The following is a 27,928-nucleotide window of genomic DNA, read 5'->3' on the forward strand; positions in this document are numbered from 1 at the left end:
GTCCCTAACAATCATGACTCAGTGTGTGTGAGAGACTTTGAATTATTTAATTATTTAACAAACACCTACATAGCAAGAAAGTTATTATGTGTTAGGCACTGTTCTAAGAATTTTAGAAATATTAACTCATTAAATCTTCACCATTTGAATGGCCCCTGGGGAAAAGAAGGCCATTGCACTGAACTGCAATAGTTATGAAATTGGTTTCAAAATTTAGCAAAAAAAATAATTTTGCCTGCCTCTTCAATTCAATTGTCCCATATTAAACTTGCCAAGCCCAACTGTCATTTTTATTCCTCAGTGTTTATGCTTTCTGCTTGTGATATGAGGGGTTTTAAAATACTTTTGGATAGTCTCCTTTAAACTGCCTGTATTTTTCTGCCAGCTAGATTGGAAACAACAACCTCTGTTTTTGAGCCATTTATGTATCTCATAAATGAGATACATTTCTCATTTATGAGATCTCAAGGTCTCTGCAACTTCCAACACCCACCCTTCTCCTCCCTGCTCAAAAAATTATAATACACTCTTTTGTTCAGAATAGCTACTAAATAATCATTTGTTAACCACATGCGCTGGCCCTAATTCTGAGGAGTCAAACAATTTATTAAAATCCCTAACTTTCAGGAGATTAACAATTTAGGAGAAGCTCAAGGATATGTGAGAAAGGCGCTACCTTGGCAGCCATTTCCAGGGGAATCTATTCACATAGTTCTTGTCTATCTAGTTTCTTTTTACCTTTCACGTAAGTCTTTTGGGAGGTGTTTAGGTGTTTTTGGTTTTGGGGCTTGAGTTCAAGTTGTATTTGACTTGCTCTTGTGCTAAATGAAAGTTAAAATGTAGCTTAAAGGTTGCCATGGCAACTGGTAAAATAAAGAGCTGATTATGACATATTTGTGGGATATCTTTTATAGATAAGAGGCCTGGGACAGATGGTAGCAGACTGGGACGTATGAGGCGAGGAGTAGCATAAGAGTCAAGGTGTGGATTTAAACAAACCAGTTCCTCAAGATCATGGCATATTGCGGTGGAACCGAAAGAGCTGATCGCGAAACACAGCTAGGTGGGTATAATAATGTGTAGGTAGAAATGGGGAAAAGTAAAAATAATTTCTGTTAGTGTTATATTTGCCATTGTAGCGTGCAGAATTCTGTTTTTGTAGTCCTTGTTCCTTTTGATATTCCAACCTGTGTATGTACTATGAATCCTGTCTATATCTTTACAGGTTTTGGGTTCCTGACATGTAGCTGTTCTCTAGTTGAGAGTTCCTCCTCTTTGGTAATAGCTTAAACTTATTACCATCTCATACATTTAGTCATTTCATATTACTGCCCCTTTTCTTATAAACATAGTTCCTTAATTACGTTTTCCTTGTCATTTTGTGATACCTATTTTCTTAGTGTTATTGTATTTTGATTTTTAAAAAATATCTGTGATGCTTAGGAAGGATGAGATTTTGTCTATTCATTCCAAATGTATTCATTAAACCTTATTACCTGCCAAGAATATTAAACTCTGAAAGGTAAAATTCATGGTAGAAGTAAGATCCACTTGTTGACTGGTGTACTCCGTATTTTTCTGCTATTTCAGATGGTTTGATTTTGACTTTCTGTTCTGTCTTTAACAACTGCCTTTTCTGTTCACCCTGATTTTACTCAGCATTAACCATCATCTTTTGTAAACTTTCCAGGTACCCTGGATATTTTAACAGTGGCATTCAGTAATTCTTGGTACTAGCCTGGATTCTGTGGCTACCTAACTATGGGCCATTAATCTTTTTAGAATTTTATCAGCTGTAAAATAAGAAATGATTTAACTAATTTACAAGATAGGTTATTTAAAGACAGGTTATTTAAACCTACATTTATTCATAAAATGACTTAATAGGTATTAATTGAGTATTAATTGAGTGCTTATGAGTACAGAAAGTGTCCAGAAAAATATTCAGAGATAATTCCATCTTTTTACTTAAATAGAAAGGTAGAGGAGGCTGGGGGAGATGGCTCATGGCTATAATCCTGGCACTTTGGGAGGCCTGGGCTTGAGGCCAGGAGTTTGAGATCAGCCTGAGCAACATAGCCAGACTCTGTCTCTATAAAATAAAAAAAAAGGAAGAAAAGAAAAGAAAATTAGCCCTCTGGGCATGACAGCATGGGAATATAGTCCCAGCTACCCAGGAGGCTGAGGCAGGAGGATGCTTGAGCCCAGGAGTTGGAGGTTGCAGTGAGCTATGATGATGCCACTGCACTCTAGCCTCAGCAACAAAATGAGACCCTGTCTCAAAAAAACAAAAACAAAAACAAAACAAAACAAAACCAGAAAGGCAGAGGAATCTTGGCTTTGCCACTTTGTAGTTGTAATTTGACTAACCCCTCTGGGCTTTGGTTTCCTTCTTTGAAATATGGGCATTGTGATGTTGCCTACCTCACAGAATTATTGTTAGCATTAAATGTGATCACATATTTAAAATGATTAGGTCAGTACCAGGCACATAATAAGTGCCCAATGAATGGTAGCTATTATTAACGTGTTTTACATCAGGAATGGAGACTCCAAATCATCCTGATGTCTGGGATTTAGGTAATCTAATTCTGCCTAACATAATCAAGTTTTCCTTATTCTATTCCCATAATTAATGAATAAGTGATTGTGATCTTACATGTCATAACTTGCCATGAACTATCTCAAGACAATCCCATTATTTTAAGTTCACTGATAAGCTGAGCAGGGTTGATGATTGAACCAATTAAGATAAGTATGTGAAAACATTTTGTAAACTGTAAAGTGCTATATCAATGTTATGACTATTTTAATCAATAGCTCTCATTTCAATAGGTTTATTTGTCTTCTCTGCCAGTTCTCTATATGGTTCCTAAAATGTGGTTTTACAAAATTATTGATGTGGAGTTAAGATTTCAGTACTCAATGTGGCTTATTAACTGGTGGTGAAAAATTTTAAAAGAGCAGTTTTGGGGTGTTTTTTGTGATCTTGTTTTTTGGGTTTTTTGTTTGGTTGGTTTTCTTTTTGTTTTTTGAGACAGGGTTTTGCTCTTTTGACCCGGGCTAGAGTGCAGTGGTGTCATCATAGCTCACTGCAACCTCAAACTCCTGGACTCAAGCGATCCTCCTACCTCAGCCTCCTGCAGGAGCGTGCCACCACGCCCAGCTAATTAAAAGAGCAGTTCTTAAAATGTTATGAGCCATGACAGAACTGTTAGAATGTGTATACCCTCTAATACTACCTGAAATGAAAACACTGATTTAGATGAATGCTAAATTCTGAAATATTTAAGAAAATAAGCCTCACTGCTTTAACTCAAATCTTTGAAACTTAGCAGAGCAGTGTGTTTCTTAGATGAATAGCTGTGAGGAGCCAGATTTTATACAATGTAAAAATACACACTGGACGATTACGGTAAGAAATGAAACCACATTGAAAATGACTGGTCTAGGAAATTTGGTTCAATTAGGTTAGCGCCTTACCAAGACTCTTTGGGAGTAAGTGGCCTCTGAGCACTTAGGAGTGTTTTTTTCTTCTTCTTCTTCTTCTCAGACTTTAGCTTTTTAAAAATTACGAAGGTGTACTGTGTCTGCTGTTACAGTGTGGAAAAATTTGTCATGGGAGGTAACAAGCTTCTTGGCCTGTCATAAGGTGATGATGGGCCAGCCAAAACTGAGAAAACTGAATATTCGACACAGGGCAGAAAGGATGGCACTCCCATACACCTCACTCCTCCCAACTTTTTCTCCCCCTAAATAACAGTTAAGGAAACCATGCCAGGGTTAACAAAGGAGTAGAGAAACAACCACAGGGAGTCTGCACCAGGAACACAGAAGGGAGGGCATGGTAAAGGGGAAAAGGCACCTCCTTGACTGCTCATGCGCCGCTGACAGGGCTGACAAAGGCGCCTGAAATTACGCTAATGGCTTGCGTAAAAGCTTGCGTCAAGCCGGACGGACGCAGGGCGCATGCGAACAGGGGCGGGACCCAACTAATCCTCAAAGGCGGTTTTTGTAGTTTTTGTTTTGGCTGGAAAAGTTTACTCGCGGTTGCCATGGCTGAGAGAGATGAAGGAGCAGGATTCGCGACGGTGGATGAATTCCCTGTTTGCATTATAGGGTTGGAGGTGGGGAACCTTCTCAGTGTTTAGAGGGGCTCGAGGATGGGGAATAGTAGGTTCGGGACCCATCCTGCCAAACTTTGTGTTTACTGGTGTTAGGACTGCTTGGGGTGCAAAGGTGAGCACCTCCACTTTTCTAAATGCCTTCTCTTCTCTTCTCTTCTCTTTTTCCCCTTTAACTCTCTCCTTACATCATCTGCCCACCAAGTTGACTTGTCCTTATGTGAACGGGAGTCAAAAAGCCTTGAGAACTTCGAACTAAGCAGTAGCTTCTTCCTCGACACGGACATGGCACAGGAGAAAATGGAACTAGGTTTGGAGCTGCTTCCAAGTTCCACCACCACAGACTGCAACATCCTGAGACGATCCAACAGCGCCCCTTTGATCAATGGACTTAGGTGAGCAAGGTTGATATAATGGAGGAGGCATGAAGGTGGGCGTGGGGGTGCGGAGGTGTGGGAGAAAGTGACTTCCGATAGCACTCCCATCCTTTTATTTGTCGAGGTTCTGCAGGAATCTCCCTTGTTCCTGATGTCCAGAGATCCCACCCTCAGCCTGGGCGGGAGTGGGACGGGCTGACCTGAGGGAGAGCAAACACCCACCCTGAGGTTGACACACATCTGAACTTGAACGCCTGAACGTCCTCTCCTGACAGTCCACCAGGACCTGAAAGCAGCAACCAGTTGGTGTGGAGCACAACCTTTTTCTAACTTTACTCCATCTCTTACCCATTCCTTTGAAGAAACTGAGCATCCTCCCCCTCTTGCCTCCAGATCTTCTGCCGTGACTTTAATTTTTGTCTATTCTCTCAACTCTTTTGTCACCTCTGACCTTTACCTCCAGCACACTCAAGACATACGTGGTTGTCAAGCAAATAAGTTTGAGCTGGTTTTACACCTAGTTTTTATTTAAGCAGAAAGTTTAGGTACCACTGAAGCTTGATCTCCTAAATTATACATTCTCAGTGGGTGATATTTTCCCCAAGGTGGAGGGAGGAGAAAATTGGTTCTTGGGGGAGGTGTGAAAAATGTTTAACTCTTTTTATGTATAAAGCACAGATATACATACGGTACACATAAACAGATATACATTATATCTGTGGTGTTAAAATTTTGTGAAGGGGCAGCAATTAGGAGGAAAATGTCTAAAAAAGGCTCCATAGAGAACCAATAACAGAAAAAGGATTTAGAAACATTGCACTAAAATACTAACTGTATTTCCTGCACCTATCTGAAAGTCTGGCATTACTAAATCTTATTATTTCTTTTTTAAATGTATTTTAAGTTATGAGTACATAATAGTTGCATATCTTTATAGGGTACATGTGATGTGTTGATACAGGCATACAATGTGAATTAAATCAGGGTAATTCGGGTATCCAAGGCCTTATTATATCTTAAGTTAGAATTTTAATAGGAGATCTTAGATCTATATCATAAGGTTTTCTAGATATTGTAAAAATGTCTGAAAAATTCATTCACTATATATGTTAACTTTGCTCCTCACCTTTTGTGGCATCATGTAATTCACATCATAGAATGTTAGAAAGGAAGCCAGAGACCAGATCTACCTTCCTTGTTTAACATATGAGGAAACTGAGGCCCATAAATCTTCAAAATGACATGATTAGTGGCAGAGCCAGCACTAGGACCCTGTGTCTCTTGATTATCCTAAACTAATATTCTGTCCACCCCTAATCAATATCTAAGCTGCTAAATTCTTAAACAAATGCAGCCTTTGGATCATTTGAGATAGGAGAGAATATATTGTCACAAAGTGAAAAGCAAATTAACCAAAAAAAAAAAAATACATTACCTTTTCAAACTAGGCAGGTAGAAAGATAAAGGTGGGGGACCCTGCATGCTGTGCTGAGAAAAAGAACATTTTATAAACTCGGGATTTTGCTGTAATCCTCTTGTGAGAATAAAGGAACTGTTATGGGACCTACTCTTTTGGTAGAAGAGAGAGGTGAGGAGAATGTTGGTTTTATTGGAAGGCATTATAAAAAGAAGAAACAGGTTGAAAATACAAGGGGATGGACCAGGCCCCCTTCCTTAATCCCCCAAGTCCTAGAAGCAAAGAGATCTCAGTTATCCCTTCATACCTTGCTTTATTCTGCAAAAGATTTGAGGTTTTGTTTTTGTTTTGTTTTGTTCTTAATCATATTAGAACATAGTTATAGTGTTGAATTCCACAGCTTAAGATCCTGATACATGAAGTAAAATTTGTACAGAAAGGTGTTACTAACATATTTATCTAGTAGGAGTTAAAGATATAGAAACTATAAAGTGGACCAAGTCTGGGGACTCTAGTCCATCAAAAAGAAGTAACATAGGAGTGATATTTGACATGCCTGAGGTCAGGGAACTTGCCCAAATGATCCAAGGGCATATTTTGTGCTGTCATAGCGAGTTTAGGATGTAGTTAGAGAAGTTATTCTCAAGCAAGACAAATTTAGAGTAGAATTACACTGAGCCTTAGTCGAATTCATTTTCACCTGCGCATATATACATAGCTCATTTTTCTCGCTTTTACTTCCTTGGGCCTAAAATACTTCTTGTCCTGCCTCTTTCTAAACTATACCTTGCAGCAAAGCATTCTATTGACAGCTTGCTAAATATTGTTGCACCTCTTTCAAGTAATTTTCTAATTTTACTTGATGTTTCTTGTATATAAAGATCCCCCTCTTGCACCAGCATTTGCAGAATTAAATTCCTTAAACTTATTCCTTAAATGTTAACTCTTGAATACAATATTATTGTTTTAAAGAAGTTCCTGAACTGTTTTGTATAGATCTTGTATAAATAAAAGTACCAATGTCAAAACATTTTGAACTTCTTGGTTCTTTATCCCCTTTATCCCTATAGTTGTCTGACTTTATTACTGGTGTTAATAACTATATTTAAAGGTAGTAGTTTTTTTCTTCTCTTTCTCTGACCCTTATTAAAAGAATTAGAGATTAGGTTCTTGGATTCCTGCCAGTGCCTCCCACCTTTAAAATCCTCTAGCCTGACCCTGCATTTTAACTATTATTGCCTCAATTCTATTTGAAAGGCAAACTATGGCCTGAGGGCCAAGTCCAGCCTGCCACTTTTTTTTTTTTGTCACTTGGTTTTGTAAATAAAATTTTACTGGACTATAACCATGCCCATTTGTTTACTTATCATCCATGACTACTTTCTCACTACAATGGCAGTACTGAGTAGCTGCAACAGAAGATCAAGCCTAAAGTATACACTATCTGGCCCCTTTGCATAAAAAGTTTCCACTCCATCTGGTTGTTGAATTCTTACAAACCTGAATAATTGTGGCCATGAAAAAATATATCTTTGGGAATATAACTGACGCAAATCTATTGTAGTGTAGACAGAGCTGCTTACTGATCATTTTATGTGGGGCATTGAACATCCATCCGGTTATATGACCTTCACTTTTTCCAAGTTAGAAGTGACAGTTCTAGATATCACCTAGGGTTTTATAAATTCATGTTGAATGAGTGATATCAGTTAAGGTATATGCTACCTCAATTTCTTTCAGTTACAGTCTTATTAAAATAGACAAAAAGTTACAGAAGAATACACAAAAGATAGTGGAAATATGTAACCTATTAGTGTCCCTCCAATTTCCTGGTAAGTCACTGCCAGAACATACTCCTGTTCTCACAGGGAAAAGGACTAGGAAAGGAAGTAAAAATTAGGTCATCTATATATCCTCTCATTGATAAAATATTGAGTTACTGCCTATTACATGCAAATTAGCATGCTGCAAAGATGTATCTCAAGGCTCACTAAGTTTTTAATTGAATAGGGAAGATAAATATTCAAAGGACTTAAATGTTATCTTAAAAGTGCTTAGAGAGGTAAAGAAAGTGCTAGGGGAATTCAAAGAAAAGAGAGAGAAATTACAGCGGGATTGGTAAGGGTTAAGGAAAAGGTTCATGGAGAAGGTGGCATTTGAGATGGGCCTTAGTGGATTGATAGTATACACACTGGAAGGTAAGGGGCCTGATGGCTGGGACAGCATTGCCAAGTATATAGAACAGGCTGGGAGGCAGAAAAGCATAGGTGTATTCCAGAGAGCTGAATGGTCAACTTTACCTGAACCACTGGCTTCCTAATGTTCATCTCCTGGTGAGTGCTGATCCCAGGTAAAGTTTTCACCAACCCCTGCTTTTTTAAAAAAGTTAAGTACAGCATACTTAAATAGATTGCTACATAGTTGTTAATTGTCCTTGCTGGGCAGGACTGTACTGTACCCTGAAATTTTTAGTCCTGTACCTTTTGTTTTTAATAGCAAAATATCCTTTTACAAATGAAATGATGTTTTTCAATGGTGGGATTTTTAAAAAATGACTTTACTTGGCATAAGAAAAAGATAGCAATGGTATATTTGTTCCTAGATTTTTTTTTTTTTGAAATTTTACATGTCCATGAAGTCCATAAGTCTGGAGCCAAATTGTAGAGAGTTTTGAATGTCATAGTAAAGAATGTAACTGAATTTGGCAGGCAATGAAGAGGGTCACTGAGAATTGTGAGCAGGAGAGCAAGCTGTTCTTTAGGAAGGTGCCCCTTGGTAGTCTGTTAGAGAGCTTGTGAAAGGGAAAGAAGGGAGGCGAGAAGTACGATTAGACTATTGCAGTGTCCATGGAAAAGGAAAAAAGGTTTTGAGTTGGTTTTGGGCAAGGAGCCTAAAAAGAATAAGGCAGATACAAGAGGGAGTATAGAAGTGAAACCTAAAAGGCTGGCACCTGACTGCATATATAGGCAGCAAAAAAAAGAAAGTGTTAAAGATGATTTCTTATCATAGGAGGAACCTGGATGAAGAGTACATAGGAACCATCTATATTCTTTTTGCAATTTCTTGCCTTAAACTATTTCAAAACGAGAAGTTATAATAAAAAGGAAACATAAAAAGGAAAAGATACCAGGTATGTTGGTGTATGCTTGTAGTCCCAGCTACTCAGGAGACTGAGGCGGGAGGATTACTTGAGCCAGGAGTTCAAGGTTGCAGCATGCTATGATTGCGCCCGTGAATAGCAACTGCACATCCATCCTTGGCAACATAGCAAGACCTGGTCACGAAAAAAAGATCAGCAAAAAAGGAAAAGGAGACTTCTTCAGGGTTACAAGCTCAAAAGGACTGAGGCCACCTGGGTGGGCAACTGTCAAAGGACACAGATATCGTCTTCAGCGGGCGGTAGCAACACAGCTTCATTCCCTCATTGCTATGTGGGAATGTGGCCTAGTGTTGCAAAATGTTGCAAATTTTCAATAGAGGCCAGAAGTCTGGAATCTGGATTTTTATGTGAAATCTCAGTGTGCACAACGAATTCAAAAACATTTTTCACACCGTGTAAGCCAAACAAAACATCTGTGAAAAATCTCAGTTCTATCGACCCCTGATGTTAGTTATCCCTCTTATTCATGTGAAAGTTTGGAAGTTGAGAGGGAATTAGTGCTTATATATTGTAGCTTCAACCATAAATTTAAACCAGTTACAGGTTTACACTGAACATGATGTATTTCCAAGGTCACAGTAGATTATACTTACTCTCAGTAGCATGATTAGAGGTAAAGTGGCATGCTTATGAATTCCTTGCCTTACGTGGAAGTTTATGCTCAGCTGATTAGGGCTCTGTATGTGTGTGTTGGAATTTCTACATCTGTACAGCTGTCTTCACCGAAAAACTATTTACATTAGTGGCGTTAAGTATTTGAAATCTTATTTCTTTAAATTTTGTAATGGATTTCATATAATAAGTGTTTTCTTTTTCTTCTTAGTGACAACTCACAGGTGTTCCAAACTGACACATTAAGAATTAGAAGAAACAGTACAACATTTATAAGTCAACAGTGTCTGGTAAGAAAATGCTTATAGCAGCCTCTCTGTCTAAGACTTGTGCTTATTGGTCTTAACCAGGTGGTTCTCAAACTTCGGCGCGCACATGGAGGGCTTATTAAAACACAGATGGCTGACTGGGTCTCACTCTCAGAGTTTCTGATTCAGTAGATCTGGGGTAAAGCTTGAAAATTTGCATTTCTAACAAGTTCCCACTTTGAGAAACACTACTCTAAACATTACTGAAGGAAAAATAAACACATTGACTACAGTTATGATTGCTTTGCTGCAGCTGCAACAGAATTAATTTTGAAATCCCATATGGAGTTAACATTGAGATTTTATGTATAAGACCATCTGGCTTCCAATTTTTAAAAGAACATTCTAATTTTGAGAGGAAAATTTGCGGACTCTCCTAAAAGTGCTTTTCAGGCTTTTAGTTAGATTTTTATCTCACATTTATCTTGAATTGTAAATAAAATTTGCTTTTCATGGTTTTATAATACAATTTCTAAATGATAATTCTTTCCTACTAATTATCCTGTAAACATAGGGAATATATTTGCAGAGCAGTAAGCCAAAGTGAATAAATGATTATATGATTTTCTATTGTGAAATTCACATAGCATTCAATTAACTATTTTAAGGTGTAATTTAGTGGCATTTAGTGTATTCACAATGTTGTTCAACCACAACATTATAGTCTCAAAAAGTGTACAACCTTGTCTTGTTCCCTTATCATGTTTACGAAGTTCTCTTCTACTACTACTTGCTAAGTATTTTTTTTATCATGAAAGGGCATTGAATTGTTTCAGTGCTTTTTCTGCATCTCTTGGGATGATCATGTGTTTTTCTCCTTTGTTGTATTAATATGATGTATTACATTGATTTTCTTACGTTGAACCACCCTTGTATTCCTGAGATAAATCTTTTTGCATCTATAGACCTTAATCTATAGTTTTCTTGTGGTATCTTTGCTGGCTTTGGTATCAGGGTAATGCTGGCCTCATAGAATGTATTAGGAAGTGCTCCCTCCTCTTCTATTTTTGGAATAGTTTGAGTAGGATTATGTTGATTCTTGTTTAAATGTTTGATAGAGTTCACCAATGAAGCCACCTTGTCCTGGACATTTCTTTGTTGGGAGGTTTTTGATTATAGATTCTCTCTTGTCTGTCAAGATTTTCTATTTCTTCTTGAATCAGTTTGGTAATTTGTATGTTTCTAGGAATTTGTCCATTTCACTGAGATTTTCTAATTTGTTGGCATATAATTCTTCATGGACTTCTCTTGTAATATAATATTTTAAAATATTATAAAATTTATAGAACATATTTTAGTGAAATATTATAGCTTGGAACCAATTTTAAAATATTGCCTCCTAATCTTAAAACTGGACATTTTACTCTTCCTAGAATGATACTCAATGATTTTTAAAAATGCATCAATGTTATGATAGGAAAAATTAGAATCATTCATTAAACAAGTCTTTCTTCTTTCCACTCATTTACTCATTCATTCAACAATATTTATTGAGCATCTGCTTGCCTATCAAAGCCTTCCATACCTATCCAGTCTTCTTTTCTACTCAGCTAAGTCAACAAATATTTTTAGGATTTACTATGTCTTAGGCCCTGATCTAGTTGCCAGGGAGATCTAACCTAGTTTGGGTACTTTAGGGGGGAGATAACATCTTAATTGAGATCTTACTGATGTGTAGGAGTTACCCAGTTTAGGATATTGGTGGCAAGGGCAAACAATATTCCCAGTAGAAAGCAGCATGCATGAAGGCATGGAAGTGAAAGGTAGTATGGTGTGTAGAGTGTGTACAGAAAGGAGGTTTGAAAGAAGTGCATTATAGCTAGAGTGGAAGTAAAGACAAAGTAAGAGATGTGGTTGTAGAAGCAGACTATTGCAAGATCGTGTAGGGCCTTGAAGTTATGCTAAAGATTTTGTACTTTATCCAAAGGTTAATAGAAGCCATTGAAGAGTTCTAAGTCAATTACTGACATGATCAGATTTGCGTTTTTAAAAGATCGCTCTGGCTACAGAGTGGAAGGTGGATTGGAACAGGGCAAAAGCAGATGCAAGAAAATCAGATAGGAAGCTACTGCAATAACCCTGGCTAAGAGCAGATGGTAGCTTGGACTACTGTGATGATAGTGAGAAGGAATGGAGGAAAGTGATAGATTCATGAGAAATTTCAAAGGTGAAATCAATGATGATAGATACAATGAAGAGTGGGAAACACTGGAGGCAAAAATGACTCCTAGGTCTCTGGCTTGGGAAACTGATGGCATGGTGGTGCCACAGAATAAGAAGGGACCATTGGAAGAAGAAGAGTAGATTTAGAAAGGAAGATGAGTTTAGCTTTGGACATGTTACATTTGAGGTTCTCTGGGATCTTCAAGTGGAGATGTTGGATATACTAGTTTGAAGCTCAGGAATGAGATCTGGGCTAAAAATACCTATTTAGGAATCATCAGTAGATCATTATTTAAAGCCGTGGGAGTGAATGGTGTGTCCCATGGAGAGAGTATAGAAGGAGTAGAGAAGAGGCTGTAGGACAAAGCTTTAAGGATCACCAGCACTTAAACATCAGTCAGAAGAGTCCAAAGACTAAGACAGAATGGTCAGAGAGGTGGGAAGTGTCTCAGAAGAGAGTAGTACTATGAATAACCAAGGGAAAGTGACAAGTCATATGCTGTCAAGCAGTTAAACAGATAGATTGAAAAGTATCCTTTGAGTTACTGAAACAAGTTATTCATGAATTTCTTATATTTGTAAGCAATTTCAGTTGAGAGAAGGATGGATGAGATGAAGCTAGACTGAACTGGGTTGAAGAATGACTGAGAGCTGAAGACCTATGGCACTGCACATCCAAGCTCACTTATTTGGGGGCAAGTTGCCCTTTCTATGCCTTAATTTCCTGATCTGTGAAATGAGAATGTAATAGTATATGCATTATAGGTTTGTTGCGATTACATTAATCATTGTAAAGCACTCAGCACAGCTCTGGCACATACTAAATGCTCAATAAATATTAGATGTTTTTATTAGTAATAGTACATGTAGGCAGCAGCCATGTACCTGGCATTTTTTTAATGCCTAATATTCCTTAGGAATTCTAGGCTCTTAATTTGCATAAGGTTCGGTTTAATATAATGCGTATTTAAAATGAGCCGTCTTATATAACAGATTGGGGTTGCCAGAATTGAAGTCATTTTGTTAGGTCTGATGGAGGGTAAACAGGTGGCAAGGAAGCAGCTAAGGGTGGAGTGCTGGAACAAATTGTAGCTAGGAACTGTTCCCTGGTGGGAACATACATAGTAAAAAGTTCCTAGCAGTAGTAACCTTTAACTGACCTAGAGCTCATTACCATCTAATTAGCATAACATGGGTGGAGCTTCAAGAAGGATTCTGGGTAAGGTGTATGCACAAAAAGGGAAACTGTTACATAACCTACCCTGTTATGTAACCTGCCTTCTGATCTGTTATATAACTACAACCTGTCAATCACCCCCAAAGGCAGGAAACAGCAACCAATCTTGCCAGGGAAAAAGCAGGACAAACTATCGAGCTTATGAAAGGCAGCATGTGCTCAGACTTTGAGGTCTTTCTCCACTAGTGGAGGTCGACCCGTTCCATTCTCTCTGGAACATATTTTCACTTTGAGTAGCTTCCTTCTTTCTTTTATGTGATAAACTGTTTGCATAAAATTTCTCTGTGTTTATGATCACTCTGTTATCAGCTCGATTCAGTACCAGTACTCATTCTTGACACCAGGAACTGGGGGGACCAGGGACCATCCACCACACAGGCGAACCTAACAATTTTAACTTATTGAATGATGGGAATTTCACGGCTTATTGGTTTAGCTTGCTGTAACACCACTATAAATATGTTTTTATTGTGTCAAAGCATCACTTCGTTTTTTTTTTTTGAGACAGAGTCTCACTCTGTTGCCCGGGCTAGAGTGCCCTGGCATCAGCCTACCTCACAGCAACCTCAAACTCCTGGGCTTAAGCAATCCTTCTGCCTCAGCCTCCCGAGTAGCTGGGACTACAGGCATGCACCACCATGCCTAGCTAATTTTTTTCTATATATTTTTAGTTGGCTAATTAATTTCTTTCTATTTTTTTTTTAGTAGAGACAGGGTCTCACTCTTGCTCAGGCTGATTTTGAACTCCTGACCTTGAGCGATCCACCAGCCTAGGCCTCCCAGAGTGCTAGGATTACAGATGTGAGCCACCATGCCCAGCCTTAATGTCTTTATATTATTAGCTTTCTGTGGTCTCTCTTTTAAATGGAACTAAGCTTCACCTTAGTTCCTTCACTGGAGATAAGTCTTGGGAATCAGCTTCACCCAGCACTCCCCCATTTCGCCCTTCCCCCCTGCACACACCATGACATCATTCCTTTGTGCTGGTTCTCTTTCTTACCCCCAAGGACTTTTTTTTTCCTAGAGTGTGAGAGAGAAAGGCTCAGTGGGAAATTTACACAAAAGACACCAGTGAGGTTTATTGACATCTCAGGAAACTCATTATTTCTATTTTAATACTTTGTTTCATGTAGAAAAATTATCTAAGGTAATTCCCTTGCAGAAACCACCTGTAGTACTTAATTTGGGGAGAATTCTCTTCCAGAAGCCTTGTTTTGTCCAATTAATTTCCCACATTGTTACTCAAAGAATCAGCCAATACAATACTTGACCCATATTTTATCCAATTAAAAAACCTTCCTGTGGCTTATGATTCTGTAGTTCAAGTTCAAATCCTACCTACCCCAGACATCTCACACTATATCCCTGCTGATGTCATCAATTTCAGTCAGGCAATCTTCTAATAATTTCTTTTTTTTTTTTTTTTTTTTTCCTGAAGAAAATCAGCAGGTACTAATAATTTCTTGGGTAAAGTTTTCCATTAGGAAATTCTAAGCCTTTGCCTAAACCCAAACTGATTCCTTCCCATCCCTTAGGTAGCAATTAAAAATAATGTCTTCCAGGAAGTCTTTCATAATTAGTTTAGAATAGTTTGCCACAACATGCAATTCTCTCTTTTTTAAAATAACGTGAAATTTTAATACAACTAAAATCATAATTTCTATTAATATATAGTATATGTATATATTTAAGTTCTCTAGGTTGGCATGTCTTTTCAATTGGATTATAAACCTTATAAACCAGTTTTTCACATTATATATTGTGAATTTTGGGGGCATTTGAATGATGAAGATATGAACATCAGTAGCATGAATTAAACTTATTAAAATGCTGTTTATTCAAATGTATGTATCCATATATATAGATAGATAGATATAGATAGGAGATTTTGTTTTCAGGGAAACCTAAATTTTTCACATTTGGTTCATGCCACTGCATAACTTTTCAATGATGTGCTACTAAATTTAGTGCTAACTAAAGGGGAACATTAGGGAAGAATATCCAAAACTGTGTGTAAACCACAATATTTTTTGCCTACTTCGTTTTTTTATAGTATGCCTTAAGAATGGGCATATAAACTTTTTCCTAAATTAGCAATATGTAATATTGGAAGGGTACAAGGAAACTGATATTATAATACCCTGCTGGGAAGTAAATTTGTGTAAGCTTTCTGGAGGGCAATTTGGCATTGTGTATCAACAACCTTGCAACCCAGAAATTCTAACTTTATGAATGTATCTTAAAGAATTAATTAAGGGTATGTGCTGCCATGATCATATAGTGGTTAGTAAAAAAGAAAAAAAATTTAAGAAGGGAAAGGGAAAGTTTAAAGGATATTATCACAGCATTACTTATAAGAGCTAGCAAAAAATGTGGCAACATTCTGACTGTCCTACAATAAGGAATAGGTTACATGAAAGAGCCTTCAGTACCTCTCTTTGAATTCCAGTTCTAGCAATGACTGTATGATCCCTTGGGCAAATTGCTTAATCTCCCTGGCCCTCAGTTTTCTAATCTTTAAAATGGGAACAATGATAATGCTTACATCATCAAGTGAGAATTGAGTGAGATAAAACATATTTGGATCATAATAAGTGCTGCTTATTATTATGATACATCCATATAGTATAATATTCAGCCTTTAAAATGGTGTTGCAGATTAATTTTAACATGGAAGGATCTCAGAATGTATTAAGTTATACACACACACACACATATAATTTTCTAAAAACTCAAACTATAAAATGGTATGTGTGATAAGATCCAGGTCTAGAAAAATAAACATTGAAATATTTACCATGGTTATCTCTGGATAGTGAGTGATGCTGGTTTTTTCCCCATTAATTATGTTTTATACCAAACATGTATTGCTTTATAATGAGAAAAAAAGTGAGTCAATTTATGTTTAAAAAAAAAGATCAGGATGAACAGTCAGAGCACAGAGGAATTTTAGGATGGTGAAACTACTCTGTGGATACATGTCATACATTTGTCCAAAGCCATAGAATGTACAGGAGTGAATGAACCTTAGGGCAAACAGATTTTGAGTGATAATGATATTTCAGTGTAGGTTCATCGACTACAACAAATGTATCACTCTGGTGGAGGATGTTGATAGTGGAGAAGGCTGTGTGTACGTGGGGGCAGCAGGTGCATGGGAACTCTCTGTACCTTCTACAATTCCGCTGTGAATCTAAAACTGTTCTAAAAAAATAAAGTCTATTAAAAGTAAAAAGAAATAAAAGATCAAATAGGAAAAAGATGGAAGAATGCTGGGTAGCAGGAGACATTAGCTGTAACTTGACTCTAGCCTAGTTTTATAAATCTACTGCATATAATCCAAGTTATTATTTATAGATAATTAAATGATGAATCTAGAGTGTTCAATGATGGTGGTGATAATGGTGGTAGTAATAATAATCAATAATCATTTATTGCGCACATACTATGTACCAGGTGATGCTGGGCACGGTGGCTCACGCATGTAATCCTAGCACTCTGGGAGGCTGAGGTGGGCGGATTGCTCGAGGTCAGGAGTTTGAAACCAGGTGCTGTGCTAAGCATATTACATGTATTTTCCCCATTATCACATTTTTATATGAGTGGATACTTGAAAGGGAAGCTCTGGTACATTGTCATAACACTGTTTTCTATAGCAATAAATCATGTATCCAAGGAATCCCTTTGTATGTAAGATTTATCCAGAAACATTTTCTGACTTTCTAGAAGGGTCAGATGGTGGCATTATTGATTTGAATTAGAAATTTCCTTGCAATATTAGCCCTGGAACATGATAACTGTGGGCCATTCTGAGTTACTGACCAGTGAATAGTTCACAGCTGTCAGACACCTCCTTCTTTATACCCACCCTCTGGATAGCAACTGAACTAGCTCAGGACTGACGAATATCTGACTGTGTCCATTCCAAAGTTAAACAGATGGTGCTATTAGATATAACCTGCTCTTCTCCTATATATACCAGAGTAGATAGTTTTCCCACAGTTCAGTCTTTTTGAGTGTGGCATTTAAAGCTTCCCAGCGTCTTCACCCTTTGGTCTCAGAGCCCTCTTTCTCTCTCCATGGACTTCTGGAATTCCACTCACACAGGGCCAATAACCTTTCCTAAAACATGCCAAGCCCTTTCACTTTTCTGTTGCTTATGTTGTCAAACTCCTCATCCTACAAGGCCCAATTCTTATCTGTCTCCCACCACCTATGCACATCTACTTAATCTTTGCTTTTCATTCCTACCCCACTTTGCCTCCATTTAACACTCATTTCCTTGTCTCATGTAATATTTGCTTCCATGACTGGTTTCCTCAGTGGACTGTAAGGTCTCTGAGGGCAATAACTATGGCTTATTAGTTGATTTTGTTTTTTAAAACTCTCCTTCCTCTCTGAGCAGAAAAATAGACCCTTCAAGATAATAGGGACTCAAAAAATATTGAAATGCTTAAAGAGTTAGCCATATTTTTATAATGGGGAATTATTATGGTGAAATAGTTGTTGTTAATTGTCAAATATATATGTCGTGAATTTTCAGTTACCTCCGTAGATATTTTCTATTGTTATTTTTATAAACTTGGCTGTTTCTTCTACTTTCTAGCAAATGATTGGACAAAACAAACTGATTTTATTTATTTATTTATTTGTTTTTGAGACAGAGTCTCACTTTGTTGCTCAGGCTAGAGTGAGTGCCATGGCATCAGCCTAGCTCACAGCAACCTCAAACTCCTGGGCTCAAGCGATCTTACTGCCTCAGCCTCCGAAGTAGCTGGGACTACAGGCATGCGCCACCATGCCCGGCTAATTTTTTGTATATATATTTTTAGTTGATCAATTAATTTCTTTGTATTTTTAGTAGAGACGGGGTCTCGCTCAGGCTGGTTTCGAACTCTTGATCTTGAGTGATCCTCCCGCCTCGGCCTCCCAGAGTGCTAGGATTACAGGTGTGAGCCACTGTGCCCGGCTGACAAACTGATTTTAATACTTTACACAAAATATAGTTAGTGAGGTAATATGTTCCTTTAAAAGTCATGATACATTTTATTTATTTATATATTTTTTTGAGATAGAGTCTCACTCTGTTGCCCGGACTACAGTGCCATGGTGTCAGCCTTGCTCATAGCAACCTCAGACTCCTGGGCTCAAGCAATCCTCCTGCCTCAGCCTCCCGAGTAGCTGGGACTACAGGCATGCGCCAACATGCCCAGCTAATTTTTTTTCTATATATTTTTAGTTGGCCAATTTATTTCTATTTTTAGTAGAGACGGGTCTCGCTCTTGCTCTTGCTCATGCTGGTTTCAAACTCCTGACCTTGAGCAATCCGCCCTCCTTGGCCTCCCAGAGTGCTAGGATTACAGGTGTGAGCCACCTCGCCTGGCCCAATATGATACATTTTAAAACCCAACAAAAATTCAGACTATCTGCTTCATAAAAACATTTATTTATCCAATACACACTTTTTGAGCACACGTAATCTCCCCACTCATGAACGCACTCTTCTTCCTTTTCTGGCCACCATCCCCCTAGGAACCTAAGGCAATCTAACTCTTTTCCCTCTTTCTGAGCATTTCTGCAATCGGCCTCCTCCTCTTCACCCTTCGCTTTTTCATTCAGACCCTCACCCTTTTCAATCTGGCCGGTGACTTTCCTTCTAGTCCCTCTTCCTTCCACCCTCAGTGTGTTCTTCATAATGCTGCTGGGGTTACCTTTCTAAAGCAGATAGGATCTTCTTGTTTAAAAGACCTTTGGGGTTTAAGAACTCAGAGGATCCTATGCTTCTGGTTTCCTATTGTGCTCAAAGGCTAAAGTCCAAAACCTGTAATCAGATCTCAGCCACATTTCCCCAAATTTGTTTCCTGCCACTCCCTGTCAGGTACCAAGTTTCAACCACCCTGAACCTCTGTTTCCTAAACATATGTCTCTGCCTGAGTATTTCTTACCACTCCTTGAAATGCCCTCCTTCCTCTCTTCCATCTAATTAATTGCTACCTCTGCCAATGAAGCCTTCTCCAAGACCCCAGGCCGAGTTCTCTATCAGTTCCCACAAATCATAACTATTTGGCACTTAACTGAAGCCTAGTTTCCCCTAACTGGCTTTGACTTCCTCAAGGACAGGAAAATGTCTTATTTATCTTTGGATCCCTAGGGCCTAGTTCAGTGCGTTAGCACACAGTAGGTGCTCATTCAATATTTTTGAACATACAACTTAGTGTGCTCTTAAGATATAATGTGAAAGTAAGATACACTAAATTCATTATCTGGCATTTTGAGAAATAACCAGCATATAGACAAAGTGGATAAATGAATTCTGAACATAATTTTCAAGCCTTATTTTCACACTTAGCTTTAAATCCCTCCATTCTTTTTCATTCCTCTCTTGTGTGGATCTCCATAAGCTTTGAGAAAAAATTGAAAAAGAGAAAGTGTTCTGAAAAAGAGAATGGACCTAGACAAGTATCTTAGCAACGGAGAGTAAAATGTACTAGAATACTTGAAAGTGAATGCCTTAAAGTCATTCCATATTATGAAAGTCTGGTTTCCCCAGCTAGATTCCAAGATACTTGATGGTGTTGTTAAGTTTGTATTTCTTTTGTATGCTTGGCAAGTTAGCTGCTGATTTAATGACTGTTTCAGCTTTTTGCTCTGGGTAATGCCTCTTGCTAAGCTTTAATGTTGGGTTAAAACTGGCAAGGAAAATGAGGTGATTTTAAGATCTAGTGCCATAGGAGAGGAAAGGTAGAGATAAAATTTTCTATTGATGTTCTGTCCCATATTTCTTATGTTAACAGTTATTTTGTTCTGTTTTGAAATGTATAGGCTTGATTAGTATAATTTTTAGTCAAGATTCAACTGGATTTTTTTTAGCTTTGAACTTAACTGATACTGTTGCTAGTATGCATTAGACACTCAGTAAATATTTTAGACAATTCAACATTGACTTAATGTTTAAAAATAATCAGAATTAAAGCAAGCTTGATTTGTATATTTTAAATTTCAGTTATTGCCACCTTCTCCCATTCGTACTTCCATCAGCCGCCTTCATCAAATCAAACAGGTAAGAAGAATTTCAAAGCTGACAGATGTTCATTAAAAAAAGTAAATTTTATTTTTTAAAAAAATACCTATATTTCAGTAATTATAAGCAAGGTCACATATAATTGAAAATTTAATTCCAGGGATGGTTTCTTAAAAACAATAACTAAGGAGCCCTCTCTTTTTCTATTTGGGTTATTAACTATTTTAATAAATTGATTGTTTCTAGAAATACTGCATACTATTATACCTTGAATCTATCTTCTTTCTTCCAGGGATCTCAAAGAAGAATGCTATATGTAAAAATTAATTTTCAGGTTCATAATAACCATAGTTATGATTTTTTTTTACCCTCAGATGAAGAATTTTTTTGACAGATAAAATGACCTTTTTTGCTATTGTTTTGTGTTCGCTCCTTAGTTATCTGAGTTCAGGAACACATTGTACCTCCGTCACTGGTTTATGATTTGTGCATGTGCGCATGTGTGTGTGCGTGCGTATGCAACATGCTTAATAGCACAAGCCCAATACAGAATTAAACCTTTTAATTATCCAAGGATTAGCCGCAGAACTCAAAAGATCAAATTACCACAGTACCACAGGTGGTAGGATTTTTTTGATGCAGCTACAAGCAAACATTTTTTTCAAGGGAGGCTTAACTGTTAGGTAGCACTTATTCACTTAGCACTGTAATAGGTCATTTACATCTGTGGTCTCATTTAATCTCGCAACAATTTGAGACGGTCAGAAACTAAAGAGGGGAGAAATTTAGCAATTTACCCAATGTCCAGAGTTAGTGAATGTCAGAGCCTAGATTTAGCTCCAAATTACTGGATTCTTTTCCAGTTCCCCTTTCCCTGTTTTAGTGGCGCAAATCCCATAATAGTGTTTTGTAACCCTAGTTATGAGTCTTCCACCTCTTGCTTCCTTTCCCTCTCTCCTTTTCATCCCCACACCAGCCTTCTCTAAGGTCAGCTTATCAACTAGCACAAAAGCATGTTCAAAACATTCTTTTACTTTTTAGTAGATAAAACTTTCTTTTACTGCTTAACTTTGTGAATATGTAGCTACTTTAGAAATTCTTAAAGAATGAAAGAACTTCAAACCAGTAGTTAAAGTGACCACTGGTTTATCTGTGCAATTTGTTTCATTGTTTCCCCTAAATTAAACCAAATATTTGAAAATTGGTTACACATTGCTATTTGATCATGAAGCTTAAAATAAAGACTAATTTAATGGTTAGTAATATAAGTTGGAAAGTGGCTTATTTCCATAGTGATAGAACATATATTTTAAACATTTAAGATGAAACACAGGCCAGGCGTGGTAGCTCAGGCCTGTAATCCTAGCACTTTGGGAAATGGAGGTGGGAGGGTCACTTGAGGCCAGGAGTCTGAGACCAGCACAAAGCCTATAATAGTGTCCCGTAATCTTAGTTGTTAGTCCTCCAACTCTTGCTTGGAGACCTCTTCTCTACAAAAAATAAAAATAAAAATAAAAAATAGCCAGGTGTGGTGGTGCGCATTGGTAGTCCCAGCTACTTGAGAGGCTGAGGCAAGAGGATCGCTTGAGCCCAGGAGTTTGAAGTTGCAGTGAACTATGATGGCATCACTGTACTCTAGCCTGGGTAACAGAGCAAGACCCTTGTCTCAAAAAACAAAACAAAACAAAAACCCACAAGTAGGAAATGAATGTAATGGGAAAATAGAAATAACATGAACTTTCAATCTGAGTACTGATTGAATGGAAAATTAAGACTTATTTTCAGCAGTTTAATGGTCTGAATATATATCTTAAGTTGCATATTACTTTCTATGCATTCTTAAACCATGACTTCTTTTTTTGCTATTGAACTTAACCTTTTAAGTGCAAAACAGAAATGTCTGATTCTCTCCCCATTACATTTTGCTTTCACTTTAACAGTATTAATAAGGGCATTAATTTCATTAAAATTGGAGAAATAATAGTGGCTATCTCATAGGATTATTGTAAGGATGAAGGGAATTACAGTTGACCCTTGAACAACATGGATTGAACTGCACTGGTCCATTTATATGTGGATAATGTGAATCAAAAATATAGTATCCTAGAATGTGAAACCCTCCTATCCCAAGGGTCAACTTTTTATGTCCTTGACTTTGGGGCTTCAGTATGTACAGATTTCAGTATACGTAGGCGGGCCTAGAACCAATTCCCCATATATACCAAGGGATGACTGTAATATATGCATAGTGCTTGGCACACTCCATTAAAAATCTTTTTTTTTTTTTTTTTTTGAGACAGAGTCTCGCTTTGTTGCCCAGGCTAGAGTGAGTGCCGTGGCGTCAGCCTAGCTCACAGCAACCTCAAACTCCTGGGCTCAAGCGATCCTTCTGTCTCAGCCTCCCAAGTAGCTGGGACTACAGGCATGTGCCACCATGCCTGGCTAATTTTTTCTATATATATTAGTTGGCCAATTAGTTTCTTTCTATTTATAGTAGAGACGGGGTCTCGCTCTTGTTCAGGCTGGTTTCGAACTCCTGACCTCGAGCAATCCGCCCGCCTCGGCCTCCCAGAGAGCTAGGATTACAGGCGTGAGCCACCAAGCCCGGCCTAAAAATCTTTTTAAAAGAAAAATTTAAAACATATACAAAATAGGACCTTCATGTACCAAATATCCACCTTTAACAATTATCCACATTGTGTACATCATTTTTCATCTATCTTTTTCTAGTGGGAAGTGAAGGGAGGGTGCTTTAAAGTAAATCCCTGACATATCTTTTCACCTGAGTTTATGGGCATGAGAAGGACTTTTTTCTAAACATAATCACAATGCTTAATGTCATTTAAGTCATGTTAAATTTTTCCAAATTCTCAAAAATGCCTTTTTAACTGATTCAAACATGATACAGACATGATATTTGGTTGATATATCTCTTAGAGCTCTTTCATTTAAAACAGCCTTCTCTTGCCGTTTTTGTTCCATTCCATTTATTTATTGAAGAAACCGGGCCATTTGTCCCCACATTCTGATTTTGCTTCCATGTGGTGTTAATATGTTCTTTTATTCTCTGTATTTCTTGTACACTAATTTGATGAAATTTGCTTTTATTTTTAAAGAAGCACCACAGCCCTAAGTCAATGTTAAGTTCTGGGTCAACATTTAAGTCAGTATGTGGCTCATTTTGTACCTTTCCTATTAAGCAGTTAATGGAAAATTTCTTCTCAACTGTGGTTGTTAGCTATTTTGTAGGTATTACAGAGCTTGAGAACATCAAGGTGGAAGTTAATTTTCTAAATGCATAGTAATTCTTCCTAAATATTCAGGAAGTATTCTTTTTGTGTAATTTTCCTTTCCTAATAACAATTGAGCTTGTATTTCAAGAGATTTGAAAGCATTCAGTCTATAGTTCCCGATCTCCCCAAAGCTCTAAACAAAAATAAGTGCCCTACAGAATAGTCTGTACAGTTTTCTCCGGCTGCTGTAACAAAGTATCACAAACAGGGTGGCTTAAACAACAGAAATATATTGTCTCAGAGCTCTGGGGACTAGAAGTCTGAGATCAAGGTGTCAGCAGCATTGGTCCTTCTGAGGGCTGTGAGGGAAGGATGTGTTCCAGGCCTCTCCCCTTAGTTTGTTCATGGCCGTCTTCACATGCATGTGGTGTTTTCCCCGCGTAGTGTCTGTTTCCAAATCTCCCTTTTTTATAAGTTGGATTAGGGTGCACTCTAATTACCTCAACCTAATGTGATTACCTCTGCAAAGACCCTATCTCCAAATAAAGTCACATTCTGAGAGATCACTGGGGGTTAGGACTGCAACATATGAATTTTCAGGGACACAACTCAACCCATAACAGTTTGCTCACATATTTTGTTACATAACTTTACATTTATTTCCTGATTTGCTAAACAGGGTATAAAATCATTGGTACCCAATAAGTATCTTAAGTAAAATCAATTAAAAGTTTCTCTTCTTATGTACTACCTCTGCATTTCTAGCATTCCTTGTATTTGTATTTTTACAAATGTAAACTTCATTTTTTTTTTTTTTTTTTTTTTTTAGACAGAGTCTCGCTCTGTCACCCAGGTTAGAGTGTCGTGGCATCAGCCTAGCTCAGAGCAACCTCAAACTCCTGGGCTCAAGCAATCCTTCTGCCTCAGCCTCCTGAGTAGCTGGGGCCAATTAATTTCTTTCTATTTTTAGTAGAGACGGGGTCTCACTCTTGCTCAGGCTGGTTTGGAACTCCTGACCTTGAGCAATCCTCCAGCCTCGGCCTCCCAGAGTGCTAGGATTATAGGCGTGAGCCACAGCGTCCAGCCATACAAACGTAAACTGTAGCAACACGCATTACAGGTTTCATTTTATCTTACCTAGTTTGTACAAATTAAATTGAGATTAGATACAAATGTAAGGGAACTTTATGACATGGAACCATTTAAAACAGATTACACCAGCTGGAGTACAGGTCATGCTCATGATAGGTACAATTTAAATATCATCTGTGTCTATGAGCTTTTTTCTTCTGCTGGCCAGGTTTCACAGACTATTGTACAGACTTTATCCCCATTTTCTAGTCTAGTACATCCCTGAAATTAGATTTTTGTGATATGTTTTTGAATTTTCTTTGGAACCTAATAAGTACCTAGTCTCTTTTATGAAGACAAGTTCTTTAAGGGAAAAAACTACCTTGTTATAAAAGAAATTTAATTTGATCTTAGTGTACAAAATGTTTTCATTCTTTCAAAAAGCATTTATTGAGTACTGTGCAGGTCCTCTCTTGGCAACTCAAATCTTTCAGGCATAGTCTCTTTCAGAGAACAAAAGCTGATAACTTACTGTATCCATTTCTACCTGCATACTATAAAAGTGAAAGCTAACTTTAATGTTCAAGTGCAGTAACTCTCTTTAGGTTTCTAGTATGTGATACTCTTTGCTCCTGGCACTTACAAGGCTCTTGATCTTTTATCTTTATTTTAGCAATCTTATTTTGTTATAAGTTATCTCAAATTCATTTTGGAAATAGGTGAGACATAAATGAAAAACAGTCAATACCTTTTTACTAACAACCCTCAATAGCTGATGTTGGCTATTGAGGCTTAATATTTCTCCCAATTCGATTGGAGAAATAGTAAGCAAAATTCTGTGTTATTTCCAGGAAAATTTGTTCTTGTTGATTGAATGAATTACAAAATATTTCAAACTTCTCACTAGAGGGAAACAGCTACATAAATACTAAATGGAAGAACTATATTAACAATTACATTTTGCTGAAAGATCAACTGTTATTCTATTGTTTTAAAAGACTGATTATCTTCTTAAATTACCTTTCTCAATTTCCCTTATTTTCTGTAATGGTATCAAAATAGCCATTGTCACACAATTTTTAAGACTCAAAGCTCTAGGTTCATCTTCAGTTCCTCCTATTTTTTTCTACTGTATCCAATTAGGCTTCCAATCCTATTAATTCTTCCTTGAAGGCTGGGCACAGTGGCTCATGCCTGTAATCCTAGCTCTCTGGGAGGCCGAGGCGGGCGGATTGCTCAAGTTCAGGAGTTCAAAACCAGCCTGAGCAAGAGCGAGGCCCTGTCTCTACTATAAATTGAAAGAAATTAATTGGCCAACTAATATATATAGAAAAAATTAGCTGGGCATGGTGGCACATGCCTGTAGTCCCAGCTACTTGGGAGGCTGAGTCAGGGATTGCTTGAGCCCAGGAGTTTGAGGTTGCTGTGAGCTAGGCTGACGCCATGGCACTCACACTAGCCTGGGCAACAAAGTGAGACTCTGTCTCAAAAAAATAAAATAAAATAAAAATTCTTCCTTGACAACATCTTCTTGGTTACTGCCACTTCTTTCTTCTGTCCCGCGGTCCAGATTACTGAAATAGTATCCTAATAGATTTCCTCTTTCTCTCAATTTAATCTAACTTCTACAGTCAACACCAATGTAACTTTTCTGAAACATTATTTTCACCTTTTTCTCTCCTGCACAAAACATTATGATGGCTTCCCATTACCTATTGAGTAATAAGAAGAATAGCTGCTATGTGTTGAGCACTTACTATGTGCCAGGCACTATGATGAGAACTGTATAACCCCCTCATTATCATTATTATTATAATCTTCACAGAGATGAAGAAACTGAGGCTCAGGTTATGTCACTTGCCTAAGGTTGCACAGGTAGTAAGTTATAGAGATGGGATTTGACTCAGTTCTGTTTGGCTAAATTTAGGCTAATTTTGTTCATATGGTTTCTTCTGCTTGAAATACCCTTCCCTCCACCCACTGCTTGTCCAGATTCTAAACATCTTTGAAGGCCTAGGTCAAATTTTAATTCTTTCACATAACTCACACCACTCTTCTGTTATGTACTACCCCAAACATTTATTGTTTATATTATAAACTACAATCTTTAAATGCTTTTTATTACATATCAGTAAAAAAATGTTTGAACACATGCCTCCAATATACATATACTTTATTTATTTATACATTTTGGATAGATCCCACTGTGCTATTATATGAATCAGAATATATATAAAATAGAAATATACACAGGATGAGATAAAGATGAAATGGTGTTTCTATAAAATTTAACATTTTACTAACTATAGATCATTATTGAGAGTGAATATGAATTCATATTTCCAATAGTCTTGAAGATTTAAAATTATTTTAGTTAGCTCCTTGAGAGGTCAGAGTAGCTCAGAATTGTGTTTTCGCAGTAAAGTGGCAGATGATGAGCTGTGCTAGGAGTAGCACAAGTTTCACCTTTGCCTTTTTCCTGATATTTGCTTCAACTTGCATTACTAGCATCTTCTGTCTCAGGTTTCCTTGTAGGAATCTTGTTAAGGCACTTGTCCATTTTGTGGAGATTGTTTTAGTTAAAACTAGATAATATATCCGTAAATCTACCTAACTTGGTACGGGTAAACTGCTATTAGTTGTAATCAGATCAAGCGTCCCCTGACCAAATGTTCTTCCCTTACAAGATCTTTGGAACCTATGGGCCAAGTGAGGGCACCTGTGTCAATCTGTATATCTAATATCAGTAAGTCTTCATTTCTTACTGTCTTAGACACATATATGTGTGTGTGTGTGTTTATAGAGAGAGAGAGAATATGTGTGTTTCTATTTTTCCTTTCTGTTTCTCAGTGGATCATCGTGTGTGTACCCCCTAGGCTATGTTCATGCATACTTTGGAGAGCACTGACTTCATGGTATATAAAGTATGGCTTTCAAGTATGATTCTAGGCCTCTTTAGGGAAGACTCATCTGCTTATTTCATGTTTCCCACAATATTTAACACCATATTTGCCATATACTACCCTACATACTTTATTATGTATGGAATATATTCTTAAGAATGCCAGAATGAATGTGGACTGTGGTTATTCTTTTTGATTTGATTTTTTTATCATTTTAACCATTTTTATTTATTTATTTTTTATTTATATTTTTTTATTTCGACATATTATGGGGGTACAAATTTTAAGGTTTCAATAAATGC

The 27,928-nt window shown here is 37.4% G+C and overlaps 1 protein-coding gene across 1 annotated transcript in view; it reads left to right on the forward strand.

Moving 5' to 3' along the window:
* The first annotated feature begins 916 nt into the window (after nt 1–916).
* The window catches only part of PABIR3 (PABIR family member 3), a 37,734-nt gene continuing 10,722 nt past the window's right edge, over nt 917–27,928 (forward strand). Inside the window, 4 exon segments of the mRNA XM_075999295.1 lie at nt 917–1,063; nt 4,330–4,519; nt 9,902–9,980; nt 20,402–20,458. Coding sequence (XP_075855410.1) covers nt 1,015–1,063; nt 4,330–4,519; nt 9,902–9,980; nt 20,402–20,458 — 375 coding nt within the window. The 5' untranslated portion in view covers nt 917–1,014.

The sequence above is a fragment of the Microcebus murinus genome, chromosome X (assembly GCF_040939455.1).
Source record: "Microcebus murinus isolate Inina chromosome X, M.murinus_Inina_mat1.0, whole genome shotgun sequence".
Taxonomy (NCBI): Eukaryota; Metazoa; Chordata; class Mammalia; order Primates; family Cheirogaleidae; genus Microcebus; species Microcebus murinus.